The sequence below is a fragment of the Hydra vulgaris genome, chromosome 11 (genome assembly GCF_038396675.1).
Source record: "Hydra vulgaris chromosome 11, alternate assembly HydraT2T_AEP".
Classification (NCBI taxonomy): Eukaryota; Metazoa; Cnidaria; class Hydrozoa; order Anthoathecata; family Hydridae; genus Hydra; species Hydra vulgaris.
Window position 1 is genome coordinate 31,402,501 of NC_088930.1, and position 25,156 is coordinate 31,427,656.

Sequence of the window (25,156 nt, forward strand, 5' to 3'; positions counted from 1 at the left end):
TTAAAAAGTGATATAGCTGCAGAATCATGGTAACAAGGTGTAATAAAAGAAATTAAGGTGCTGAATGTCAGAGTAAACACATTTCAAACAATGCCTGTTGAGTTGCAGTTGCAATGATGGTAAATTAAAAAAAAGAAGATAAATACGTTAACAGTTGACAGTTACAAGTAACATGCAAGTATTTAACTTATTGAAAACAAAATTCAATGGGTGCACTGGAAATTCAATAGCCTAACTCATGCTACTGGGCTGGACATGGATTGGTGCACTTGAACGTACAAAATAATTGTTATACTTTACACACCAGAGCATTAAACCCAAACATTTTTGTAGTTGAAAAAATAATGAAACACTTAAACTTATTTGGGAAATTGTAAATGTTCATCTATCATCAGAAATGCAAGTTAAAACTGTTGAAGATAAAACTGTTCTAAATCAACCTAAAACTTGATTTCATCCAATAAGAAGAATTCTATTAGCCATCCAACAAGAAGAATTTTAATAGCCAACCAATAATCTTTAAAAAGTTGATAACAAAATAATATTGGAAGTATTTTCAATATTATTTTGTATTTATTATTATTTGGATCTAACCTGTAATAAAAAAACTCAATCATCACAAGGAACACAAACATCAGAAGGGAATTAATGATGAATTAATTATAAATACACAAAAAAATGTGGAAATTAGTTAAAAAGATTAAAATAAAGAATGTCTAAAAAAAACAAAGTTGTTTGTTTAAATTTTGAATATGGCTGCAAATTCATGATAAATACTGCTTAATGATACTGCAAATTATTCATAACTGGAAAATGTGGGTATCACTGACAAAGAAGTTATTGAAGTGTTTATTGGGGCAGAAGGACTTATAAATTCAACACCATTGGCCTATCAATCAAACGAATGATTGTATTGTAAATGATTGTAAAATTAAATGATTGTATTGTAAATGATTGTAAAATTGATTTATGTATATATGAATGTAAATTTATATATAAGCATCATCATGATCAACATCATCTTAAAAGGTTCTTGGTTAGTAAAAGTTTCTAAAAAACTGTTCTAGGACCCTTTAAGAAAAAAAGATTTATAAACCCGCAGGGCTCTTTAACCTAGCAAATCGGTGTTCTGAGAAAGGGGTTTCAAAACCCTTCATTCAAAAGAGTTTAGAACTTTTCTGGGTTATAGAAATCCTCAAATACAAAGTTATAAAGGGATCCAAGGTTCTTGGTTCAGAAGGGTTTTAGGTGTTCCGGATTCATAGGAGTTCCAGATTTTAGGTTCATCACTGGTTGTTATTATTAATATTAGTTTTGATGTAAATAGAGAAACACTTTTTATTATTATTTTCATCAGCAATGTTGAAAGTGTTTAGGACACTAGCGTTGTTTATTTGTTAACAGTTGTTTCCTATTAACTTGTATGCAAACTAAAAAGTTGGATAGTTATGAATGTTTTCAAAATTTAATATAAATAAAAATTTAAAATAAAAGTATAAAACAAAACAATTCCCTAAATCAGTTTTGTAAAAAACGTCATCAAATGCATTTTTACAAAATTTTTACATTTTTTATCAAAATAATAAGAACTGAGTTTTTCATAGACATTATATGACATATGATAGTTGACCACTTTTGCATGATGTGAAAAATGATAGTTGTATCAATTAATAATTTTTTTTAATTAAATATTTATATTTATAGAAATCTACTGCGAAATTCAATAAGTATCGAGTGCCGTTTCTGCGGAAGAAATTTTCACGCAAGTTGTGTTGAACCTTTAAACTCAGAACGCGAACACATTAACTGGCAATGCAGGGTATGTTTTCAATGTTACTAATAAATTGACATGGTGTTTGTAATACTAGTATTAAACTGACAGGGTGTTTGCAATGCTAGTAATAAACTGGTAGCGTTTTTAATACTAATAATAAACTGGTAGGATGTTTTCAATACTAAAATTAAACTAGTAGGGTGTTTGCATTACTAGTAATTACCTGATGTGGTGTTTAAAATTAAAAAAAATTGGAATATTATAATAAGTGAACAAAGTTACTAGAATATCGATAATGTAAACCAATACCTATTCTTACAACTTTAAAATTGCATTTGATTATTTACTTTGATGTTTTAGATTATGCCTTAGATTTATGCCTTATTACATTCAAAATGTTTAATATTATTAAAAATTTAGTTCTGCTATACAGAATCTCTGGGTAGAGTGAGGAGGAAACCTGTTTCTCATCATTCTTTTGAGTCTCCTTACAGTCGTCCTATCCTAAGTCCATTATCACATCATTCAGCGGAAGCAAGTGTTTCCTACATTAAAGATTTAGAGCTTAGTAAAGGACGTTGTACAACATGTGGGGAAGCATGTATCGATAAAATTAAAACCCAATATATAATTCAATGCAAAGCTTGTGACGAGTGAGAATTTTTTCAATTCATTGTTATCAATAAAACGGACGTTTTATTGATAGTTTTACCTTCAGTAAATAATAAAAATTCAGTAAGAAACAAAAATTTTTTTTTTCATAGATACACTCACGCAATATGTGATCGTGTACCAGTTGAGCTAATTGAAGCTTTAGAAGAAAAAAACTTATTTATATGCAGAAGATGCAGGCGAACAAAAATTCAAAAACGTGGTTCCAAATTTAATGTAAGAACAATATTACATTGAATATTATTTTGTTTCTTTTTTGAAGAAAAATAATCACTAACATTCTTAACATTATTTATGAATGTATTAAGATGATTCAAACTCAGATGTGGAGTAACGAAGTGCCTAAACCGTGGTCAAACTTACGAAGCATTACAAATCAAAGTTTAAAAGAGGACTCTAAAAAACGTTTTGAAGAAACTGCTTCAACAATCGAAAGATTAATCGAAGAAGACACGCCTACCATCGGAACACTATTGGTTACTGAACCGCATCTTTGGTCGCGTTTTCGAATTGTATATTCGTTTGAATACAATAATAAAGTATAATATTTTGTTATTGATAAAATTAGAAATTTTAAAGACTTCAATCAATATATTTTGTAATTATAAATGCATGTGAATAAATAAATACGCAAAAATGTTTTGTTGTTTAATTATGTACATAATAATATAATAATAACAAAACAAAATTAAAAAGAAAATAAACGTAACCGAAATACAACATGATTAATAAGATGAGATTGATGAGATTAAAGAGATGCGATTAAACAAAGATATGACATGTCATATCTTTGTTTAATTTCGTTTATTTTCTTTTTAATTTGGTTTTAATTTTGTTTTACATTCAACAAAGTTTTAATAAAAATTTTCAGTTTTTATCGTGTTTAACAGGACTGTTTGCTACTGTAAGTGTTGAAGGATGTGCGACTTTTTTTCACCACTTGACAAGTAGACAAAAATGAAAATTTGAAACAATTATTTTCAAAAATACCCTTTACTTCTTTTTTTTCTAAAAGCCTCTTGAAAATTTTTGATATGATAAATAAGGCATAAACTTTTAATTCGAATTCGAAATAAACAAATTCGAAAAAAAGTTTGCTAAAATATTTCAAGGTACTCCTAGTTAATCTACCTAATAGTATTTGATCACAACACTGCGGAATAACACATTTATTGAGGAAATTTTATTGCCACTCACCTCAATATCGTTATTTTCGTCGTCGCTTATATGGTCGGAGCGGGCAAAAAAATCATAGACTTTAAATTTTAAATTCAACACTAACGACTGCTTCTAAGACTTAGAGATTTGAGTCGTTTTTTTGGTTCTTGTTTTTTGCAACAAAAAAAAACCCGTTTTTTTGGCCAAAAAAACCAACTGCTTCGTTTTTTGTTGTTTTTTTCAAACTCAACTACTCTTTTTCCTATTTTAAACACTGAAATTTTAAAAATTTGTTTTTAAGTGTTATTTATTAAAGGAGAATGTTCATTCTTTTATTTAACATATAATTCTATTAGTATTGCCTTTAAAGTTAGATCCCCATCTAGATTAGGTTACATCTTAAAGTAGCAGATCCCCGCAAAAAAAAATTTTTTTTAATGTATTTTTTTAACTAACTACTTAAACACCTTAAACATTTAAATAAATATCACCTCAAAAGTGTGTTTTTATGTGATATTTATTAAAAGACTTTGTCATTCTCCTATTTAACATACCATTTATCTGTCAAGTTCTTCAAATGTTCAACAAATAAGTTTAATAATTGTTCTTCAATGACTTAGTTATAATAAGCTAAAATAAAATTGAAAAAATTATTTAAAGAAACATTTTTCTTATAAAATACATAGACATCATAAGTAAAGGAGATTTGTCTTTTTTTTTATGTAGACATGTTTTTGAGTTCAAAACAATTTTTCCTTAACATTAAAAATAAATTTTTCAACAGAATGAATGAAAACTAATTTTTGTAATTTGTAGAACGAATGAGAACTTTTTTAATTAATAAATGATGTTTTTAAATTTATAAAATAACACTGTATTGCAAAATTCAAAATTCAAAAAGTGCAACACGAATGGCCATCCATATTAAAAAATGTAGAAAATGTCCAGTTGAAGTCAAATACAAATATTTAAATGATGATACAGTCATGGCAAACAAAATCATTACAGAAACAACACAAAGAAAAGCAACATACAAATTTAAAAACCTCATTTCAAGTAAACATTGTAATAGTACAAATGTTACAAACATTATTTTAGACCCTTTAAAACATTCAGAAACAGTTTCTAAAAGTGGTAAGTCCTGTTCAATTAGTATTTACATGAAAGTATTAATTTTCAGGTTCATCAAGTCATTCTGGTGAATACATAGCAGATGAAATACTATTAAAAAAGTATTAGAAGAAATTAATCCTAAAAAAGTAATGGGAATAGTAACAGACAATGCAGCAAACATGAAAAAGGCTTGGAAACTATTAAAAAACAGATATCCTCTTCTTAATTGGATGTATATCTCATGGTCTCAATTTGTTTTTTAATGATTTTATAAAAATACCTACTCTTTGTGTGTTAATGTCACAAGCAACAGATATTGTAAAGGAAATCAAAAACTCTCACATAATAGGTGCAATACTTAAATTCAAAAATCATCAGTTGATTCAAATATTTCATCAAAACTACCGGTAAAGACCAGGTAATTGTTATTTTTATACAATTAATTAAAACATAGTTTTATATACTAATCTATATTATTTCTAGTTTTATATTATTAAATTAGGATATGTGAATAAAATCTATTTATTAATGGATGGGGTTTCACTGTGGCGTGTCTTGAGAGTATACAGAAAAATAAACAACCTTTAAATTTTTTGGCAATCTCTTAGTGATGTGTAATGAATTCTACTACAAAAAATAGCTTGTTATCAGATATTTTTTTGTAATAAGGTTCAAGGATTTTTAAAGCTGCTGGCACCAATAGCTGATGCAATCAAGATAACAGAAGCCGACACCCCAATGTTGTCGTCTGTAGTTGAAATCTTTTATAATTTAGAAAATAATATTGTTCAAAACATAGTAAGCAGTCCTTTAACAAAAAAAGAGGAAGTAGAAATGAAAGAACTATTTGCTAAAAGAAAAATTTTTGCTTAACAAAAATTCATAATCTACTTGACCCCAAATACCAAGGAAGATATTTAAATGCGGAACAAAAGGTTAAATTATTAGAAACTTGTGTTTATTTTTATTAAACTAAGTAAAACCATTAATGCAATATCTAAATTTTTTTAACAGATTAATGCATGTGAAGTAATATATTCAATTGCTGCAAACTCATCTAATACCAAAATAGATATTTTGATGGCTGATTTACTAAATTACCAATGTAAAGGAGGAGTTTTTTCAAGAACTTTTAAATGGATAGCTATTGACTTAACGTTTGGTCCAAACTGCTGGAAGGGATTATGTTTATCTAATGAATTATTAAAAGTAGCAGCAAAAATTCTTCAGCTTCCTGCTACAAGTGCTGCTTGAGAAAGAAGTTTTAGCAGTTATGCAAATTTTCACAGCGCCAAAAGAAACAGATTAACAAATGAAAAAGCAGCAAAATTAGTGTTTGTATCGTAAATTTTAAAACTTGAAGCAACGGATATGTGTGCTACACAACAACCAAATAATGCCTTAAGAACCAATAAATATTTCAGATAAATCTCACGAATCAATAAATATTTTAGATGAAGAGTCACCTGAACAAGAATTTGAGTCACTTGACCAAGAATCAGAGTTTTCTAGTCAAGATTCTTCTTTAGATGAGTTTTAGATAAAAAAAAAAAACTTGAAATAAAATTGTTTCTTATCAACTTTTGAAATCAAATTTTGAAATCAACAAATAGTTTGTTAACCATTTTAGCAATAAAAAAACCATTAATTTAACTCTTGTGAACTCTGTTCACGCTTTAATAAAAATAGATTAATTATAATATAATCTAATATGGAATCTGAAATATTCAAACAAAACTAAATAGAAACATTTTAGATAAGTTGGTAACATTTAAAAAAAGTTAAAAGTAAGTAAACAAAAATACTATAAGGATCTGTAAAAGCCAAAAAAAACCCCAAAAAACACGTTTTTTGGGGTGAAAAAAACATGATAGCAAACACGTTTTTTTTAAGAAGCATAGCCAATCATATTTACAACGAACTTACGTGCACTCTGTAGTAAAGTAGATATCCTAAATAAATTCTTTGCCGACTCTAACATTGATATTGCGTGTTTGACTGAAACATGGTTAAACTGTCAAAAACGTCATCCTTTTACAAATAAATGAGAACAACAATTTTGGTAGCTCAAAACGACCAAAAGAGTTGAAGGAGACACACTAATATTTGTTAATAAAAGATTCCCAAAGAAAATTGAAAATATTGATCTACCTATTACCACATCATACAAACCTATTCATAATATTGATCTTACCATTGTTCATTGTGTTACCATTGTTAGCATTGTTCAAACCTTTCTTAAACTATTACCACGTGGATCATGTGATAATTTGTGCATATATCCTGGTCAATAACTGCACAGCAAGAAGCATTTTTTGAAACAGTGAAATAAGTCTGTAAATAAACCATCAATTTCTGAAAATCTCTCCAATAGACTATATGATTATTATCATAATTTTTGGAAAGATAAAAATGTTTATGATATCTCAACCTTTATTAACATAAATGACGATCAACCTGCAAATCCCATCTTCACTTACAATATTATTTTAACCCAACTAAACAAACTAAAGTCTGGATCACCAGGCCCTGATAATCTGTCTCCAATTTTGTTAAAATCATGCCGTCTTGAAATATCTGCATCACTCTGTATTATATTTATTCGACTAATTGAATGCAATCATATGCCAGATTAATGGAAGTCAACTCACTTAACACCTATACCTAAATAGCGAACTTTCTATGGAAGATTATCGGCCAATAACTATTACATCTGCTCTGTGTAAAATCTTTAAACGTATCTTGTGCATATATATTGTTAATCATACGAAGTATATCTGGATATATCGCTTCTTTTTTTTTTTTGAAATTTAGAAATTCTTAACAAGATTTTTTTAAATTACGCCGCATGGTTTTTTCTACAGTACCAATATATGATTTATATTAAAACTTAATTTTCATTAAAATTTCAGTTCAAGGAATTTGAAAAAAAATAAATCAAAATGTTAAAAAAATGAATGTGGCTATTTATACATATTGAATGAATACACAGTTGGCTATTTGTGTATACCATATCTCCCTTTTTTTTTTTGTACATACATCGACTAAATTAAATAAGAAGAACATGCGAGGAGTGTACATACATCAACTTAGAGTTTAGGTGAGAGCAGGCAATCTTAATGCCAACCGTAACCCTTTCACTATGTATGTATATTTCCTGTATGTTTTCTCTGTTTGACTCGGTCGATGCAACAACACTCAATGCGCGTTGCTCAACGACCAACAATCAAAAAGTTACTCAACCGGAGACAATTTAAAAACAAAACATTTTTGCTTAAACTTTTTTAAATAAAATTTTTACGTTAATAAATTGAAAATTCAAAACAAATGCTCCAAAAAAGTTTATATATTTCCCAGTTATTATGTTTATATCATTTATATTCTGATCAATTTTTGATCAGAATAATAACCGGGGTATAAAATATTGTTTGCCATAATTTCATCACGCTACCGCGAAAATATAAACTAACGCCGTGTTAAAAAAAAAATTTTAGTGTATTTTTTTAACACTTCAACAAAAGAAATTTTGTGTGTGTGTTTAACTTTTAGAAAACATCAAATCAGAACCGGTTTAACCACTAGGCGAGCTAGGCGGCCGCCTAGGGCGGCAAGTTTTCGAGGGCGGCACTAAAACTATCTACATAAAAAATAAGTATATCAAAAACAATGCCAAAATCTTTTTTAAGTCTCTTTTGAATTAAATTTAAAAGATTTGAAAAAGTAAAACAAAATCGTTAAATAAAACAAAAGTCAAATCACGTCAAATAAAACAAAAGAATAAACTTTGATACTTTCGTTTTATTTGACGTGATTTTTATTTTATACTTTTTATGCAGAATGAAATTTTGTCGTAATTAATACAGTGCAAAGTTTTCCTTACTCATTTATAGAAAATTTTTGCACGTTTAAGTTTATTGTGAAAATTGTTTTTACTGGCGTGTTAATTCAGAAATAGTAAGAATTTTAATTAAACATTCAACGATAGCAATTACGGAATAGTATAGTAACAAATTAACCGATTTATGTTGTGTTTTTATACTAATTGTTATTATTTATATTTATGGAGTTTCAAAAGTTTTAAAATGTAACTTTAAAACTTTTATAAGCCAGTTAAAATAATATTTTAATTTAAAGTTATTAAAGAAATAGGAGGTGATCATTTTAATAATTTTTATCAGTTTCCTTCGTTATTTCAATCCACGGTGGCAGAATGAAAAAAAGTGTCCGGTGCTCAATATCGTAAACAATGGGCTGCAAACAAAAGGTTTATAACAAAACAGGTTGGTTCGCTGTTAAAGTATCTATGTTTGCCGCAGAGAAATGAAAATGGCACAGATGAGTTAAACAATTAAGTTGAAGCAGCCAGGGTATCGGATGAGATGACAGTATCAGAAGAGTTTGAATTACATAATGTAATACACGTAACACACAAAGAATCTGAAGTGCATAAATTCGATAAATTCTCTGGTCTATATGCTAACTCTAGCAATCCAGCTACTTGAATCCTATTTGATGATGAAATGCGACAACTTTTGATCAAACATGAATCAAAACAAGTCGATCAGTTTGACTTTCCTAAGGACAGTATGCAAAGAAAATTTTCAAAAAAACATTACAACCGCCGGTTTGTCAATGAAGATGAAGTTCGCTGACATTGACTGCAGTATTCTGTAAGTAATGACTCTGTTTATTGCTTCTGCTGCAGACTGTTTACCAGTAGCACAACAGCTGCGTCATCTCTTTCTTCCAATGGTTTTACATGGTTGGAAAAACATGTCCGCAATTCTGTCAAGGAATGAGAAGCAGTGAACATCTAGCGAATTTTCAGTTATGGAAAGAGTTCGAGCTGCAATTGCGAAACAATAAAACAATTGAAGTCGAACATTTGCGTCTTGTTAAAAAAGAAGAACAGCATTGGCAGCAAGTCTTGAAGCGGCGGATAGCTTTAGTTAGAGTTCTTGGTATACAAAATCTTGCTTTTCATGGAACACATGAGAAACTGAACACTGCTGATAACGGAAACTTTCTGAAATTTGAGGAATTTTTAGCTTTATTTGACCCACTTATGTTTTTAGCTTTATTTGACCCATTTGGACCCACGTATGACTGAAGCTATCATTAAGTTTATTGCAAACGCTATTTCTAGTTTAAGTTGGTAGAAAAATTCAAAATAAAGTTTTACGTTGCTATTCTTGACGCAGCAATACAATTGTTTGAAGAAAGATTTACTCTTATGTAAACAATAAATTCGTTGTTTTGTTTTCTCTATGATGTTACGGTTTACAGAGTGTAACTAGCAAAGATGTTATAGAACATTGCCTAAATCTTGAGAAAACTTTGCAATATAGAGATTCCAAAGATATCCATGCAATTGATCTATGTAGTCAACTGAAATCAATTTCAAGACGAGTTGCAAGGTGTACATTGCCACTATCTTTACTAAATTTTATATTAAAAAATAATCTAGCAGATTGTGTCCTTAACACTGTTATAGCCTTACAAATCCTCTTGACATTTCCAGTTTTCGTGGCTAGCGGTGAGCGAAGCTTCTCAAAACTCAAACTGATAAAAACATTTTTGGGAACGTCTATGCAGCAAAAAAGACTTGCTGGATTAGCTACTCTGTTAAGTGAACATGATATTGCTAGAAACATTGAACTGACGGAACTTGTTTCTACATTTGCAAAAACAAAGCGCAAAAAGTGAAGTTTTGAAATTATTTAATAATATATTTTAAAGTTACACGAATATATATTTATTTATGATAATGCATATATTTATCTGAATGTAAATACAAATGTGAAAGTAAGTCGCAGGAGGGGGGTGGAGGAGTGGGGGCGCAGTGTGTCAGATTCGCCTTGGGCGCCAAATATTCTGGCGCCGGCCCTGCATCAAATAATACGAATTCTAATAATACAAATAATAGTTTATAGTTATAAATTTTTGCTGAATCATGGTAATCAGCATCATCAGCTCGTAAAACTATACAAAAAATTTTTAACGTTAAAAACAGAACAAAAACTTTAAAAAAAAACTGACGTCAGCAATTGAATGGCTTCTTTATTGCTTACTAAAAATGTAAAAAAAAAACTAAAATTTTAGTTTTATATAGTCTAAAATTTAGTTTTAACAAACTGCCTAGTTTAAATTTTTGTTTTATAGAGTCTAAAATTTAGTTTTAACAAACTGCCCGTTATCTAGATTAATTCCGCCATTTAAAGGGGAACATTAATACCTAAGTATTTCAAGAGCTTCGCGCACTTTTCGATCGAATTTTTTTGGCTTCCACTTTAATTGTTTTTACGTTTTCCAACTCATTTTTTGCAAGCGAAACTTATTACTGGTGGAAATTGCCGGCTTTAATGTTTACCCTTGTTTAAACTTTTTAGATTTTTTAGTTATCTAGATTAATTTTGCTATTTAAAGAGGAACATTGATACCTATGTATTTCAAGTGCTTCGCGGTTATACTGACTTATTTTTTAATTAACTTATCATTTAAGATAAAGTTAGGCAATATAAGAGAAAGGTTTTCTTCTTGTGTTTTTTATGGAAAAATATATAATTTGGTTCCTCTGAGTTAAGCGAGAATCAATACCCTACACCAATTATTCACTTTGTTTAGTTCAGTATTCATGCCTGCATATAATTTCTTGATATCATTATTAGTAAGAAATAGATTTGTATCATTTTTTTTTAATTTTATTTGTAAATGAAGTGCCAAAATATAGTTCAGAGTGTTTTAATAACAGAATTGCACATTTTCTAAACCCATTACATCAAGGAGCTGCTTTAGAAAAAATTAAAAACCTAAAAAATATTACAATATTGTGCTATTTTTCAGTAAAACACTTTAAGAAAGTCTGTTATTAGCTGTAAAGAGGTTTCAGAACGCCATACTGCTCAACATATTGCTTATGGAATAGACAAAATGATTGATATAGTTGTTAGATTGAAAGCAAAACAAAAAGTGATGATAACTGATGCTACTAGCAATAAGACGTAAAAGCTTTCAAATCATGTAATTTGTGTTACGTGTTGTGTGTTGTGTGATAAGCTAATTTGTGTTACGGTCATACAAATTGTGTTACGGTCATAGGATTAATACTTGTTAGATAGAGCATTAAAAACAATGAAACAAAATTTATTTGAAGGAAATTCAAGATGCTCTTGACATCTGCATAAAACTATTTTCTAAAACTCATCGATCATTCTTAACCTGTCAAGAAATTGAAAAAAAACAACATAAAATTGATTATTGGTTTTTTAAATTACTTAGTGCCTAAATTTATATTCATAATAATAAGTTTATTGTTACATAACATGATCTTTGCTTCTTTTATTGTGCCTTATGTCATAAAGTAATTGCTCTTTAATTAAGAACAGCCACAGCATGATGAAATCAATATTGAAATTAAGACCAGCTCTAGAATCTATTAGAGATTCAGAAGTTACAATAATTAATACCTTACGCTAGACACTTTGTTATATTGAATCAATTTTTACTGATCTTAACATAATTAAAATCTTATTATAAAAATGCTTTCAGCTGATAATATTCCTGAAAATGTTATAGCAGCATTTTATAACATTACCATGCACATTACAAATTAAAAAAATGAAGACATTACCAAGCATAAAATCTTTTATTAAACCCTTACTCGCTAAAATTGAAAATGAACTGCCAAAATATGGTTCAGAGTGTTTTAATAACAGAATATCACATTTTCTAAACCCATTACATCGAGGAGCTGTTTTAGAAAAAATTAAAGACCTAAAAAGTATTACAATATTGTGTTATTTTTTAGTGTTTTGAATCAATCCAAAAGTCAATTAGTGACCATTTACAACCCCTACCCTGGAAAAAATTATTTCTGTAGCAAGCATAGAAAATTTTTATTTCATGGAGCAAATTAATTTTTGTGTTGCTAGTACTAAACTCCCATGCTTAATCTTTTCATTACATCTGTCAATAATTCTAATCTCTAGCACCTTTTAATCTGTTAATAGTTCTAATTTCTAGCACTCGTAATTTTTGTTCTTCTTTATGTTGTAACACGAAAGAGTCTAAATAATGCATTCACTAAATGCAAAAAATGCAGATCTTTTTACCAATTCTTTAATACATGCATCAATTTTTATTAATGTTTTAGAAATTTTAATCTGAATAAAATATCCCGAGGTCCATCTAAACCAAGAGTGCTTTACCTTTATTCGAAATTAACATGAATAATAAACACCTACAATAAATTAAATAATTAAATGTAGGGATTTTTTGTTTTTGCTAGAAAATGAAGACACCCACAATTTCAGAAACGGTTGGCTGAAGTGAGCCAAAGGAAAACGACACATAATGAAACTTATTAGTTGTAACTGGTGTAAGAAATTACTCTGCTATTTGTTTCTTAAATGACTGGTCTGTCTGCATTTCTCTACTCTGTCTCGCTCACATCCTACTTTCTATTTTTGATACTTTCCTTTGTTCTCAAAAATCTCTTTTACTAGCCTAGTATCATTGTCAGAGTGCTCCGAAAAGAAAATGCTGCCATATATACGGGCTTGTGCAATGAGGTAAATCCGCAACACAGACGCCGGAGGAGTCACCTCTATAACCATATATAATAAACCACAACACCCTACAGTGAGCCATCTGAAATGAGAAAAAGGAGTAATTTTAAGATTTATTAAATTTTTGGGAAAAAACTTCATTTCTTATTACTGTTACAGTTCTGTAACCGTACCTGATCAGTCAAAAGGCAATAAGTGGTTCACCTAAAATTACTTTTTCAATTTTTTTGCTTGTGCTCACCTTTGATATATGTTGTATACTGTTGGAAATACAACTCTTGTCTGTTTAAGATAAAAAAAGGTCAAACTATATTAAAATAATTTAAATGTAAAAATACAACTTTATAATAGAATTTAAAGTTTCATGCCTTTCGGAAATCATCAGTCATATTTTATGAAAATATAAAATAAAAACCGTTATAAAAAATACAAGTTTAGCGTTGCATTAGCATTCGACGTTAAATATACGTGATCCGATATTTGCTAATCGCTGAAATCAAAGTGAAATAGTAAAAAACTTTTCCTATGCCTTCATGCGGAAACCAACATAATTGATTTATTGGTTTATTTATTGACCATAAATAAAAGCTTACACTTTTTGTGGATAGGTTGTAAGATTTGCATCTTTTAATTATGCGTCACTTGATTATAGGCTTGTTACCTGCGTCTTCATGTTTCCAGATTTTTTTTAGAAAGTTCTGAATCATTTCTATACCTGGTTGCATTAAATGATTTAAGATGGTTTTAAATCTAAGCTTGAATGCGTTTTACTGATAATTTAATACCGATGTAAAAATTTTTTGTAAGATTGGCATTAGGTCATGCTTTTTTGATAGATATTAGTTATTTAACAGATATATGGCTTTCTTTATGCAGTTGTAGTTTGTATCATTAGCGGTAAGTTTGATGCTCAAAATTTGTTGGTTAAGTAGGTTAATAATTGATCCAATATTTAACATGCAGCTGTAACTAATATATATTTATTGTTAAATATATATTTTGTTTAAAATTTTGTGGAGCTATTTTAATATAATATATTTTAATATAAATTTTAACAGAAATTGGACATTTTAATAGAAAATGTAACTCAATTAAATTTAAAAAAAGGTGTCCAATTTTGGTTATAACATTTTAGCTGAAAAGAGAATTAAACCATATAATTCTTTTTCTTTTATTAGTATTTTAAGAATTTAGATTTAAATATATTAAAATCTGATATTAAAGTGATAATTAATATTGGATTAGTGTCTGATATTAAAATAATAACTAATATTGGATAGTGAGTTAAAAAAATTTCTTCCCTTGATCAATTTAAAAACAAAATAAGAAAAAAATTTTTGATAATTGACAACGAACGGGACTTCTTCTGAAACTTTTAATTAAGAGTAATCACCTGTTTTTTACTTTATTTTTGACCATAATTATTTTTGATCATAATTTTTTTTGATTTTAATCTGAATTTTTACCTTTCTTTGATGTTCATGTTTTATCGCATTTTTATTAATTTTTAAATTTGAGATCTTAATAAATGAAAGTTTGAAAAAAAAAGAAAATTATATATATAAAGTATTTTTAAACTTGCATTCATATATGTACTTTATGCGTATATTACATTGTGATAACGGTAATATTGTTTTTTGCTATTTATATTCTCGTTTTGAAGGAGCTTGGCGATAAGACTGAATTTGTCTTCTCTTGCCCCAGCCGTGTATATACATTCTAGTCTAATTTTGTAAATATTTTCTTTACGGCGAAATACATAATAATATTAATAATAAAAATAAAAGTAAAATAAATTTCTGCAGTAAATCTAATTTTTATTTCAAGATTCTTTTAAGTATCAGCAGTGCATGCCCTTTGTTTATCGGGCGTCCAATGGCGCTGAAATCTTAAAATTCAGCCCACGATGAAACTGTTGTTACCATACAGCAAAATATATAATTCAGTTAAACGAAACAACTCACTAAAAGAAAAACAGAAAAGAAGTGACAGGCAATGTTGTTCATTAAAAATTTGCACTGAAATAATTTGTACCTCAACAACTGAAAGTTATTATTAAGTTAGAAGAGCACATGCTATCCGGTCTTCATACAGTGCCAAAAGCACTAACGTCATTGAATAGAGTTCGCAACTTTTTTGTTTAGAAAAAGCCCTAAGTATTCCGATTTCTTCATCCTCTAATAATGTTTCTGTAGAGGATCTGTGGCATTGCATAACTGTCGCAGTAACAGAAAACAATGAAAATAATAACCTTTATGACAAAGACATTGCCAACCTTGCAAAAGAAATTTGTCTTGTATAGAAAATAAATGTTTGGGTTACTGTTGACAACATATCCTAGCAGACACAATGACGTTGAAATTACATTGAAACAACGTCGCAAATCGACTAAAAGCTATGTTGAAATAACCTTAAATTTTGGTGGAATTGTAAACAAAATCTGACGTTGAAAACTACGACGTTAAAACAACGTCAATGGTTACGTTGTTTCAACGTTGTTCTAACGTTTTATCAACTACATATCAACCACATTTTAACTTTGAATAGGTTATATTTTGTTGATACGTAGTTGATAAGACGTTAGAAGAACATGTACGCGCCCACCACCACCATTCAATATGTCGGGTGCGTCATTATTTCTTTTCTTATTTCGGTAACTGTAGTAGTTGCTTTAATTGAGATGGCGCTATCCATATATATATATATATATATATATATATATATATATATATATATATATATATATATATATATATATATATATATATATATATATATATATATATATATATATATATATATATATTATTTTATATATGTGTGTGTGTGTATATATATATATATATATATATATATATATATATATATATATATATATATATATATATATATATATATATATATATATATATATATATAATATATATATATATATATATTTGTATAGATATCGATATATAGAATATATTCGAGGTTAAGTATTTTGATGTAATAATACGAAGTCTCTTGTACGTGTTACAGTGCTCAATATTACTGAATAATAGAGCTATATATAATTATATTTGGATGAATAAAAACAACTGATTAGCGGGACTTAAAGTTTCATGCCCGAAGGCAATTATCAGCCGTTAATACAAACAAAAAACGTAAACAAACCGTTACAAAAACGTAAAAAATTACTGTAGAATGACATCTGGGGCCAATGCTATAAACATAAAAAACGAAGTTTTTTCCGTAAAACACGAAGTTTTTACCGTAAAAAGCGAAGAAAAAAAAAGTCCATTGCTATAAACATTCAAAAAATACCGTTTTTGAGATAAAAACTTCGCTATTAAATCCAATGCTATAAACGAACAAGGGAATCCCTTTTTCAGATAAAAAATGCGTTTTTTCGAAAAAAAATTTCAGATAGATTTTTTATCTCTATTTTAGATATTTTCTTCGTGATTTTTAGCGGCCATTCTTGGAACAACGTTAGCACTTCAAAATCATTGAACATTCTCTGTTTGTGTTTTTATGTAGATATTTTACAGATAAAACTGAAAAGGATTTTGGTAATTAAACTAATTTAATTTAATTAAACTAATTTAATTTAAGTAATTAAACTAAAAATATGTATAATTACATTATATTATATATATATATATATATATATATATATATATATATATATATATATATATATATATATATATATATATATATATATATATATATATATATATATATATATATATATATATATAATATAGGTAAGCTTTTTTAGGTATGATTCTAATTATAAAATAATATATTATTATAGAATATTTAGTATTTTACTATATAAAACTATATTATACTATATATTGATTATTTATTTACTCTACTTTTAGGTCCATCTATTACTATGAGGCATAGAAATAGAATTTGGGAAGACATAATGTCACATTTAAATAGTTTAGGGGCAAAAATTGAAGATATCAACCAGCTGCGTAATAGAGAGTGGGATTATTTGCAAAGAGCTACAATGCAAAAATTTGCTAAAAGTCTAAAAACAGGTATAGTTTTGTTATATATATATTTTTATATGTGTGTGTGTGTATGTGTGTGTGTGTGTGTGTGTGTGTGTGTGTGTGTGTGTGTGTGTGTGTGTGTGTGTGTGTGTGTGTGTGTGTGTGTGTGTATATACACACACATATATAATTAAATATTTTTGTATATATATAATATATACAAATATATATATACATTTTTTAAAGGTGCTGCAGGGAGACAACTAACAGAATTAGATAATGCTGTCTACATTCTTGACAGGAAGTCAATAAATGTATCTGGAATCAATGTTCCTGATTTTAATATCTCTTTTTGTATGACAGATGATGCATTGTCATCCACTCCCAACCAACTTTCTACTCCCACTGCCACCCTTTCTTCATCAAGTAAAGAAGTAAACTTTACTTTGAAACAATCTTCTGATACAGCTTCTTTTATTTCATCTATGTCTGGTATAATTTTCTTTATTGGTTAAGACTAGTTGTATTATAAGATATATATAATATATATATATATATATATATATATATATATATATATATATATATATATATACATATATATATAGATATATATATGCATATATATATAGATATATATATGCATATATATATAGATATATATATACATATATTGTATAGTTTATAGAGTTCTATTTTATTCTTATATAAATTCTATACAAATTAATTGTTTATATTAGATGCAAGAATTGATTGTATGTTCTCCCCTAATTTAGACAATACCACTCTTGTTGGTGATAGTCGTCAGATACTTCAATGTAATGCAATTTATAAATTGTTTTTTTTTTAAATCTCAGTTGTTTAATTTAGTTAATTGTAGGTTTTAGACTTATAATTATATAACAGACAACATCAATTTGTGCTTAATTTTTTAAAACTAGTATTTCCAAAACCATCAAAAACTTCTTATTTTTAAAGGAATCTAAACCACCTTTCTTATTATTTTAGTTAACTGATCTTGTTTTGACACCTAGAATTAAATTTTAGATTCAATTCAAAATAAACCATCAATGGGGGCATTAAAAAATTTAAAAAGAAAACAAGCTAGAGAAAGTCTCTTGGTAGATGGAAGTTTTAAAAAATTGAAAGTAAGTGTTTTAGGGTTAGAAAAAGAAAGATTAGAAAAAGAACAAGAGTTAAGAGTTAAACTTTTGAAATTGGACGTTGCCCTCAGGCAACAGCAAATTCGAAAAGAAAAGGCTTTAACAATATATTACACAACAGCAACAAAGCTAATGCATGAGAAAATGCAACCTTCAAACCAGCAACATTTTGTAAATACAGACACGGTATTTTATTTTTTATTTTTTAAATTAATTTGTAGTAATATTTAGTAAAACTTTATCATTAAAATTTTTTTTTTGTTTTAGGAGGAAATTCTCTTGCATTAAGAGAAAAGCTACATCATAATTTTATGTTAAATTTTGAAAATTATTGTATAAAAATATATACTATATTTAAACATTCGTCTTGTATAACCATGACCAATTACATTTTTTTAGTAACAATAAAAAAATAACTCCAATCTGAAATTGTTATTGTTATTTCATTTTTTTATCACCATTGCCTTACAGTAATAAATTCTGTAAAACTTCACACAAACATTAAGACCAATGCTGTTGCGATGTGAAATAGATACAAGCATTACAACTATAAAGTTAACAAATCTCCTATTATTTTTTAAGCGTGCTCTATAAAAAAACAAAATATACATACTTAAAAACAAATATAAACATATATTTTTATGGTCTAATTTTTTATAAAAATTTCTTGCATTTATTAAAAAATCATTGTGTAAATTTTTTTCCAATTTTAATTCAACTAATTTAGACACAAATCTATGATCCATGTCTAAACAATTTTGATAGATCCTATGCTCTAGAACAAATTGTTTATGAATTTTTAAACAATATTTTTAAGTAAAGTAGTTAAGTAGCTGTAATCGTCTATTCAAAGCTCTATCATTCTGATTTTCTTGAGCTAGATTTTCATCAGCTTGTTCTTCTTCGCGTTCTTCAAAGTCATTACCGTTGTCTCCATGTCGAATACACAAGTTATGGATAACAAATCCACACATGATAAGCATGGAGGCATCTTCGACCTTATGCAAACGAATTCCAGTTTTCAAAGCATAAAACCTGTTTTTGACAATTCCAAAACATCGCTCAATTATGTTTCTAGTTTTTCTCTGTGCTATGTTGAAACGTTTTTGAGCTCCGTCTGGATCACCGGGAAAAGGTGGAATTAACCATTCTCGACATGGGTACGCAGAGTCAGCCAAAATTACAGCTCCATTAAATGGAAGCTCTCCAATTTCAAACTTGTTTCATAGGTTGCAATTTCTTAGAACCTAATAGCAGTAAAGTCACAATATTTAAATTTACTGTAAGTTACATTATAATACATTATATTAGTTAGTCTAAGCTACATTAAAATTAGCAATCATAATAGTTCAAATAGTATGTTCAAATATGAACATTCCGAAGAGTGTCACGTACTAGTTGAATAGCCGGCATTAGTGCACTAACAGTTGTAAAATATAACTTAGTGACAGACTTACATGTGCATCATGCCACCTTCCTGGACTGTTGGTCGATGCATAAAATATGGATGTGTCGGGTCCACATACTGCCATTGCATTTATGCCATGGACATGATGGCGATTGATTAGAGAATCTTCATCTGCTTGAGGAGGGTTAGAAAGGAGTATATGAGATCCATCCAGGACACCACATACGCACAGAAAACCTCCGATTTCCATGAACTTCTGTGGAAGAGTGGAGCAATCATTGGGCCACTTTATGATCTCTTGTCGAATCTAATCTTATAGGATAACAATTTTTATCTTTACTAAACTTAGTTTTTAATTTACTTACTAAAATAAAAATAATAAGCAACTTTATATGACAACGTAAAACTTTCAATAGTTTTATTAACTTAATACACTAACATTGAAAATAGCTTCTCCTACACTGTGTATAATACGATAAATTGTGTTGGTAGAGATTCCATGACAGTCTCTGAGAACATGAAAAAAAACATTTGTGCCAATAAAATGAAGAAATACCATTATTTGGAAACGTACTGAAATGCTTTTATTTCGCTTAGTATAATGTTGCAAATCATCTTTAAGCCTAGTTTCTAAAAAATCTAATACAGCTCTTGGGACTCGATACTGCTCTCGAAAAACGTTGTCAGAAACATCTTCGTTAAAAGAGCGACCATTAAACTAAAATGAAATTGAAAAACAAAACAAAAATATAATTTCTGTGCATATTTAGTATGATTTCTGATTTTGTTTGATAACAAATCATTAAAAAAACATCAAAATTTAGTAATTTTAAGTGATGCTTTAAACTCCAACCTCTCGAGGCAATCGGTGGCGAAGCTCATTTTCTGCAACTTCGAAATCTAAATCTTCATCCGAAAAAATTAAATCCATGTTCCTATTTTAATTTTACACAGTTTTTTTAAACACCAAATACTAGAATGTAAAAATATTTATAAAAATAGAATAGACAGCACAACCTACTTAATAACTAATAAAATTTATTTAGTAGGCCTACTTAATAAAATTTTTTAAAAAAATTGTTCTTATCAATGACGTATTACGGATATAAAAAGTGCGTGAATTTAAGTGACGTATACGTTTTATGCTTTATAGCAATGGCCGAAAAAAATACAAATAGCGATAAATTCTTCGAGTTTACGCATTTTTTTACGTGTAAATAATTTACTTTAAAAATTGCGTTTTTACGAAAGATTTTTTTTCTCGAAAAAAACTTCGAATTGTTTATAGCATTGGCCCCTGACGTTATAAACAAATCTACGTAAAAACAAATCAAAAAACAAAAAACAAAAAGCCGTTATAGTTTACTAGTCCCCTGTGTCAAATAAAGATAATAGGAATTTTTTTGAATTTTTTTGAATTATATATATATATATATATAATTCAATTATATATATATAATTATATATATATATATATATATATATATATATATATATATATATATATATATATATATATATATATATATATATATATATATATATATATAAATTAGTAAAAACACTTATCTAATTTTTGATTACTTCAACACTGTGTTTCACCATAAGTAGGTTCATCAGGAAGAATTCCCGATTTCAATGTCATTGAAAAATCGATTTTGACATAAGTACCTGTAGTCTAGTCAAAAAAAGTCAAAAAAAGGACAAACCTGGACAAAATTTGGTATCATTCGAAGCGTAATTTTATCTACTTTAATATATCCAAAATCTACCGAAATTCATTTTGGGCAAAAAAAGTTATAAATATTATTGCTGACCTCACTTTGTAGATTTTTTCTTTAAAATAAACTAAACCCGTAGACTTGCTCTCAATAAGTTGCGATAATTCAGCGAAAAATGACGCGATTCATATAATATTTTATAAAAAAGTTTACAAATTATAAAAATGCAAAAATACCAGCATACCAATATGTTTCGTGTACTTGGTAAACTGTAGAGCCATATGCTGATGTTGTTAAGTATTATTTTTAAATTTCATGTTTTAACTTTAGATAAATTATTAAATATATCTTAAAATAAAATATACAATGTTGAACACATTAAAAGAAACTTGCTTGCTTTGCAAAGATAGTGACCTGGTTAATCAAACGATTAATGTTGGAAGGAAAGGTATTAATGCCTTAATTCATTATTCACAAGTACGCAACGATAAAAACCTTGAAGAAGAACTTAAGGAAAAGGACACGGTTGCTGTCCATGTGGCATGTAGGCGTGATTTTACAAATCCGAAAAGAAAACTTTTAAAATGTCAAATGGAAAGCCCTAACATTAAAAATTGAGTTTAGTAAGATATTTTTGTATTTACTCAATCTTGTGTTTGTGTCACTGATCCATACAATTAAATATATTTATATATGAAGGAGTTACTTTGTTCAATTATGTGCTTTTAGCTGTTTTTTATAAATTCATTGTGCGGTCCTTAACATCCTACTTTCTTAAAAAGCAAAACACTAGCTTAACATTTGTGTTTTTTTGTAAACATTTTTAGTTATAACTTAAACCAACATATTCAACTGGAAGTAATGCTGCTTCATTTGTGGAAACCTAGCATTACCCGATTCTAAATATCGTGATCGTAAAACCGTAATACAGGTGCGTACAATAAAATTCAAACAAAGTATGCTTAAGGTTTGTGAAGACAAAAAAGATATATGGACAGTTGAAGTAAAATCTCGTTTGAATTGCTGTTGTGATCTGGTTGCAAGTGATGCTATATACCACTTTGAATGTTATAAGCTATTTTCAATCAGCAGGGTTTCCACCAACAGGTTTTAATTCCAAATTATTTGAATTGATTTATCTTCTCATGTTATAGCAATATATCAAAAATATTGTTAAATGCAATTAATAAGTACAAATTGCAAATGATAAAGTGATTTGTAGTTTTTCCATAATAAAGTTACATATTGACCGATTCTGACCAAATTTTGAATTTTTATATTCGTTATGTGTATTTTTATGTTTCATATATGCTAATCTAGAAAGTCCTAATATATTTACAGGTCAAATTTGATTGAAGCAGAAAAGCCTGGTTACAAAGAAAATTCAACAATGGCGGAACACTTTGAAAGGCTTCGTGGTTGGTTTGAGAGTCAAATGGCTCCTGTGACAACTACTGAGTTGCACATTAAAATGCAAAAGCTAGCGAATTCCAAAGATATTTATTCAATGAAGCACTTAAAGAGAAAATTAGAAGAAAAATAAAAAGACGACATAATTATTAGCCAAACTGAAGAAAAATCTAATTAAGTATGCTTTAAAGATGCAAGATACATTTATTATTTAAAAATCTAAGGCAGAGAACAAAGATGCAAACCAAGGTGTAGTTATCATTAGAAACGCGGCTATGTTGATAAAGGCAGAAATTTTAAATCTTAAGTTTAGCAAAGAGAATTACCTATCTAAATACGGTATTGAGCATTGTGAAAAAAGTTTAAGCCCATTACTTCGCCTCTTCATGAAACAAATCACATCTGACGAACTAAAACAATCTTCCATTGGTCCAACTATAACAAAAGCTATTCAATCGCGGTTTTATGTACCGCCTTTGCTTTTTGATTTAGGAATAGAACTAGATCATACGTTTGCATCAATATGGTTGAAAAATGAGCTATTTAAACTAGGCTTTTGCATAAGTCCATCAGAAATAACACGCTTTAAACACTCTGTTATGGCTAACAACGATAAGATTGTTGAAGGAGTGCTCAATGGATTATTTACTCAGTGGGTGGCAGACAATGTTGATCATAATATCTGCACATTAGATGGTAAAGTAACTTTTCATGGGATGGGAATCATTGCTGCTGGAATGATGAACTCTAAAATTTTGGATAATCTTCATCGAATTAAAAGAATGAGATATGATTTAAAGACAGCAGAAATAAATTCTAAAATAAATATTCCGATTTTGTGGTATAACGTTTCTGACACAGCAGCATTGATAAAGATATTTTTCAAGCCCATTGTTGAGCTTCAGTCACCACAGACTTTTTCACTGTCTCTCGGTATTGATCTTTTCTGGCAAAGTTTGTTCACTTCAACGGCTGGTTAGAACCAGGCATTTGATTTAGTAATTGAACAGTGCATGATGAGATCAATAAAAAGCAGTGGAGGCTTAACCAGAAGAAAGGGTATGTCAAAAACTACAAGGAATCTTTGGGTCAATACTTTGCACGAATGCGGAGCAATATATGATTCCATGTCAACATTGACAAAGCATTGTTTTGAGAGCAATCAGCAACATTGTGATTCTGGCGAGTCTCGGCTAAAAAGAGCTAATTAAGATTTTAAAGCATTAAAGGAGCAGCTCGAGTTGTTTAAACCTTTTGAATTTCAAGACTCGGGATTTAATGTATATTTACTGGCCTATGAGTTGATAAGGATGATGAAATCAATTGTGATCAAGGAGAAAATATGAGTTTAGAGATTCAATACAGTCTTAATAATATTGCAGTCAATCAAGCAATTATCAAGCGTTCAAAGCAGGTCAAAACACTTGCCAAGCTGATGCCATCTGTTAAAGTTAATGGCAATGCAGTCCACGTAGATCCTAATGTATTGTTCCTAAGACTATACATGCAAATTGAGAGGGTTGACTGACTGCTTCGAATATGAATTAACACCGGAGCCCAGATCTTTCTTCAAAGATGGATTAATGAGGAAACCAAACAAAGTAGAGCTTGGTAGAAAAATAAGGATTCAACAATTTTAACAGAGAATAATGACACAACCTATATTCTTGACGGCGGAGCTTTGCTGCATCGAGTTTTTTGGAGTTTCCCAGCTACATATTCAGACATTATTGAATAACATTGTACATATATTACAAAAAAAAAAATGATAATCATAGTTTAATTATTTTTGATGGTTACAAATCATCCATCAAAGATCAAGAACATCAAAGGATAGGGAGAAAGTTTATCAACATTCTATTCCAACCAAAAGACCAAGTGAACTGCAAACAATCTGAATTTCTATCAAACAGCAATAACAAAACTGCTTTGATCAAAGCATTGGGAATAAAGCTATAGTAAATCATATAGTAGTGGAATGCGAAGGAGACGCTGACAGAACCATTGCTACAAAAGGAGCTTTTACAAAATGAAAAATGTGTGACTATCATAGCTGATGATACAGACATTCTTGCGATGTTGGTTCACATGTGGGATCAAATTATGTGTGAAATTTTTTTCCGCCGCAATACTAAAAAAAGTATGAAAAAAAGTACGGAAACAATCAGCATAATGAAT

At 28.5% G+C, this 25,156-nt stretch overlaps 2 protein-coding genes and 1 long non-coding RNA gene across 4 annotated transcripts in view; 2 read left to right on the top strand and 1 right to left on the bottom strand.

Annotated features, from left to right (window-relative positions):
• LOC100199160 (uncharacterized) overlaps positions 1-3,083 on the top strand; it is a 29,309-nt gene extending 26,226 nt beyond the window's left edge. The window contains exons 11-14 of the mRNA XM_065810762.1: positions 1,705-1,819; positions 2,195-2,427; positions 2,539-2,662; positions 2,755-3,083. Of these exons, the coding sequence (XP_065666834.1) occupies positions 1,705-1,819; positions 2,195-2,427; positions 2,539-2,662; positions 2,755-2,991 (709 nt within the window). The 3' untranslated portion in view covers positions 2,992-3,083. The remainder of the gene's footprint in view (positions 1-1,704; positions 1,820-2,194; positions 2,428-2,538; positions 2,663-2,754) is intronic.
• A 15,005-nt stretch (positions 3,084-18,088) lies between these two features.
• On the top strand, positions 18,089-18,868 carry LOC136087578 (uncharacterized). The gene is made up of 2 exons (XR_010641901.1): positions 18,089-18,625; positions 18,707-18,868. It is a non-coding gene; the product is annotated as an uncharacterized LOC136087578 (long non-coding RNA).
• Positions 18,726-20,841, bottom strand: LOC136087577 (uncharacterized). Of its 2 annotated transcripts, XM_065810764.1 has the most exons (4): positions 20,701-20,841; positions 20,287-20,565; positions 19,897-20,154; positions 18,726-19,686 (listed from the first exon to the last, which is right to left on the bottom strand). In XM_065810764.1, exons 1-4 carry the CDS (start codon positions 20,776-20,778, stop codon positions 19,663-19,665), a joined length of 639 nt encoding a protein of 212 aa, XP_065666836.1. In that variant the 5' UTR covers positions 20,779-20,841; the 3' UTR covers positions 18,726-19,662. The 2 variants fall into 2 exon arrangements, with proteins under 2 accessions (XP_065666836.1, XP_065666835.1); XM_065810763.1 differs by lacking the exon at positions 18,726-19,686 and having other exon boundaries at positions 19,708-20,154.
• Positions 20,842-25,156: the final 4,315 nt, after the last annotated feature.

Bases quoted from the DNA above. Each gene is read 5' to 3' on its own strand.
- LOC136087577 (XM_065810763.1), bottom strand. From the start codon at position 20,778: ATGGATTTAATTTTTTCGGATGAAGATTTAGATTTCGAAGTTGCAGAA. The intron at 20,566-20,700 runs GTTGGAGTTTAA...ATTTCATTTTAG, and splicing joins GCCACCGATTGCCTCGAGAG to TTTAATGGTCGCTCTTTTAA. The intron at 20,155-20,286 runs GTTAGTGTATTA...CTATAAGATTAG, and splicing joins TAGGAGAAGCTATTTTCAAT to ATTCGACAAGAGATCATAAA.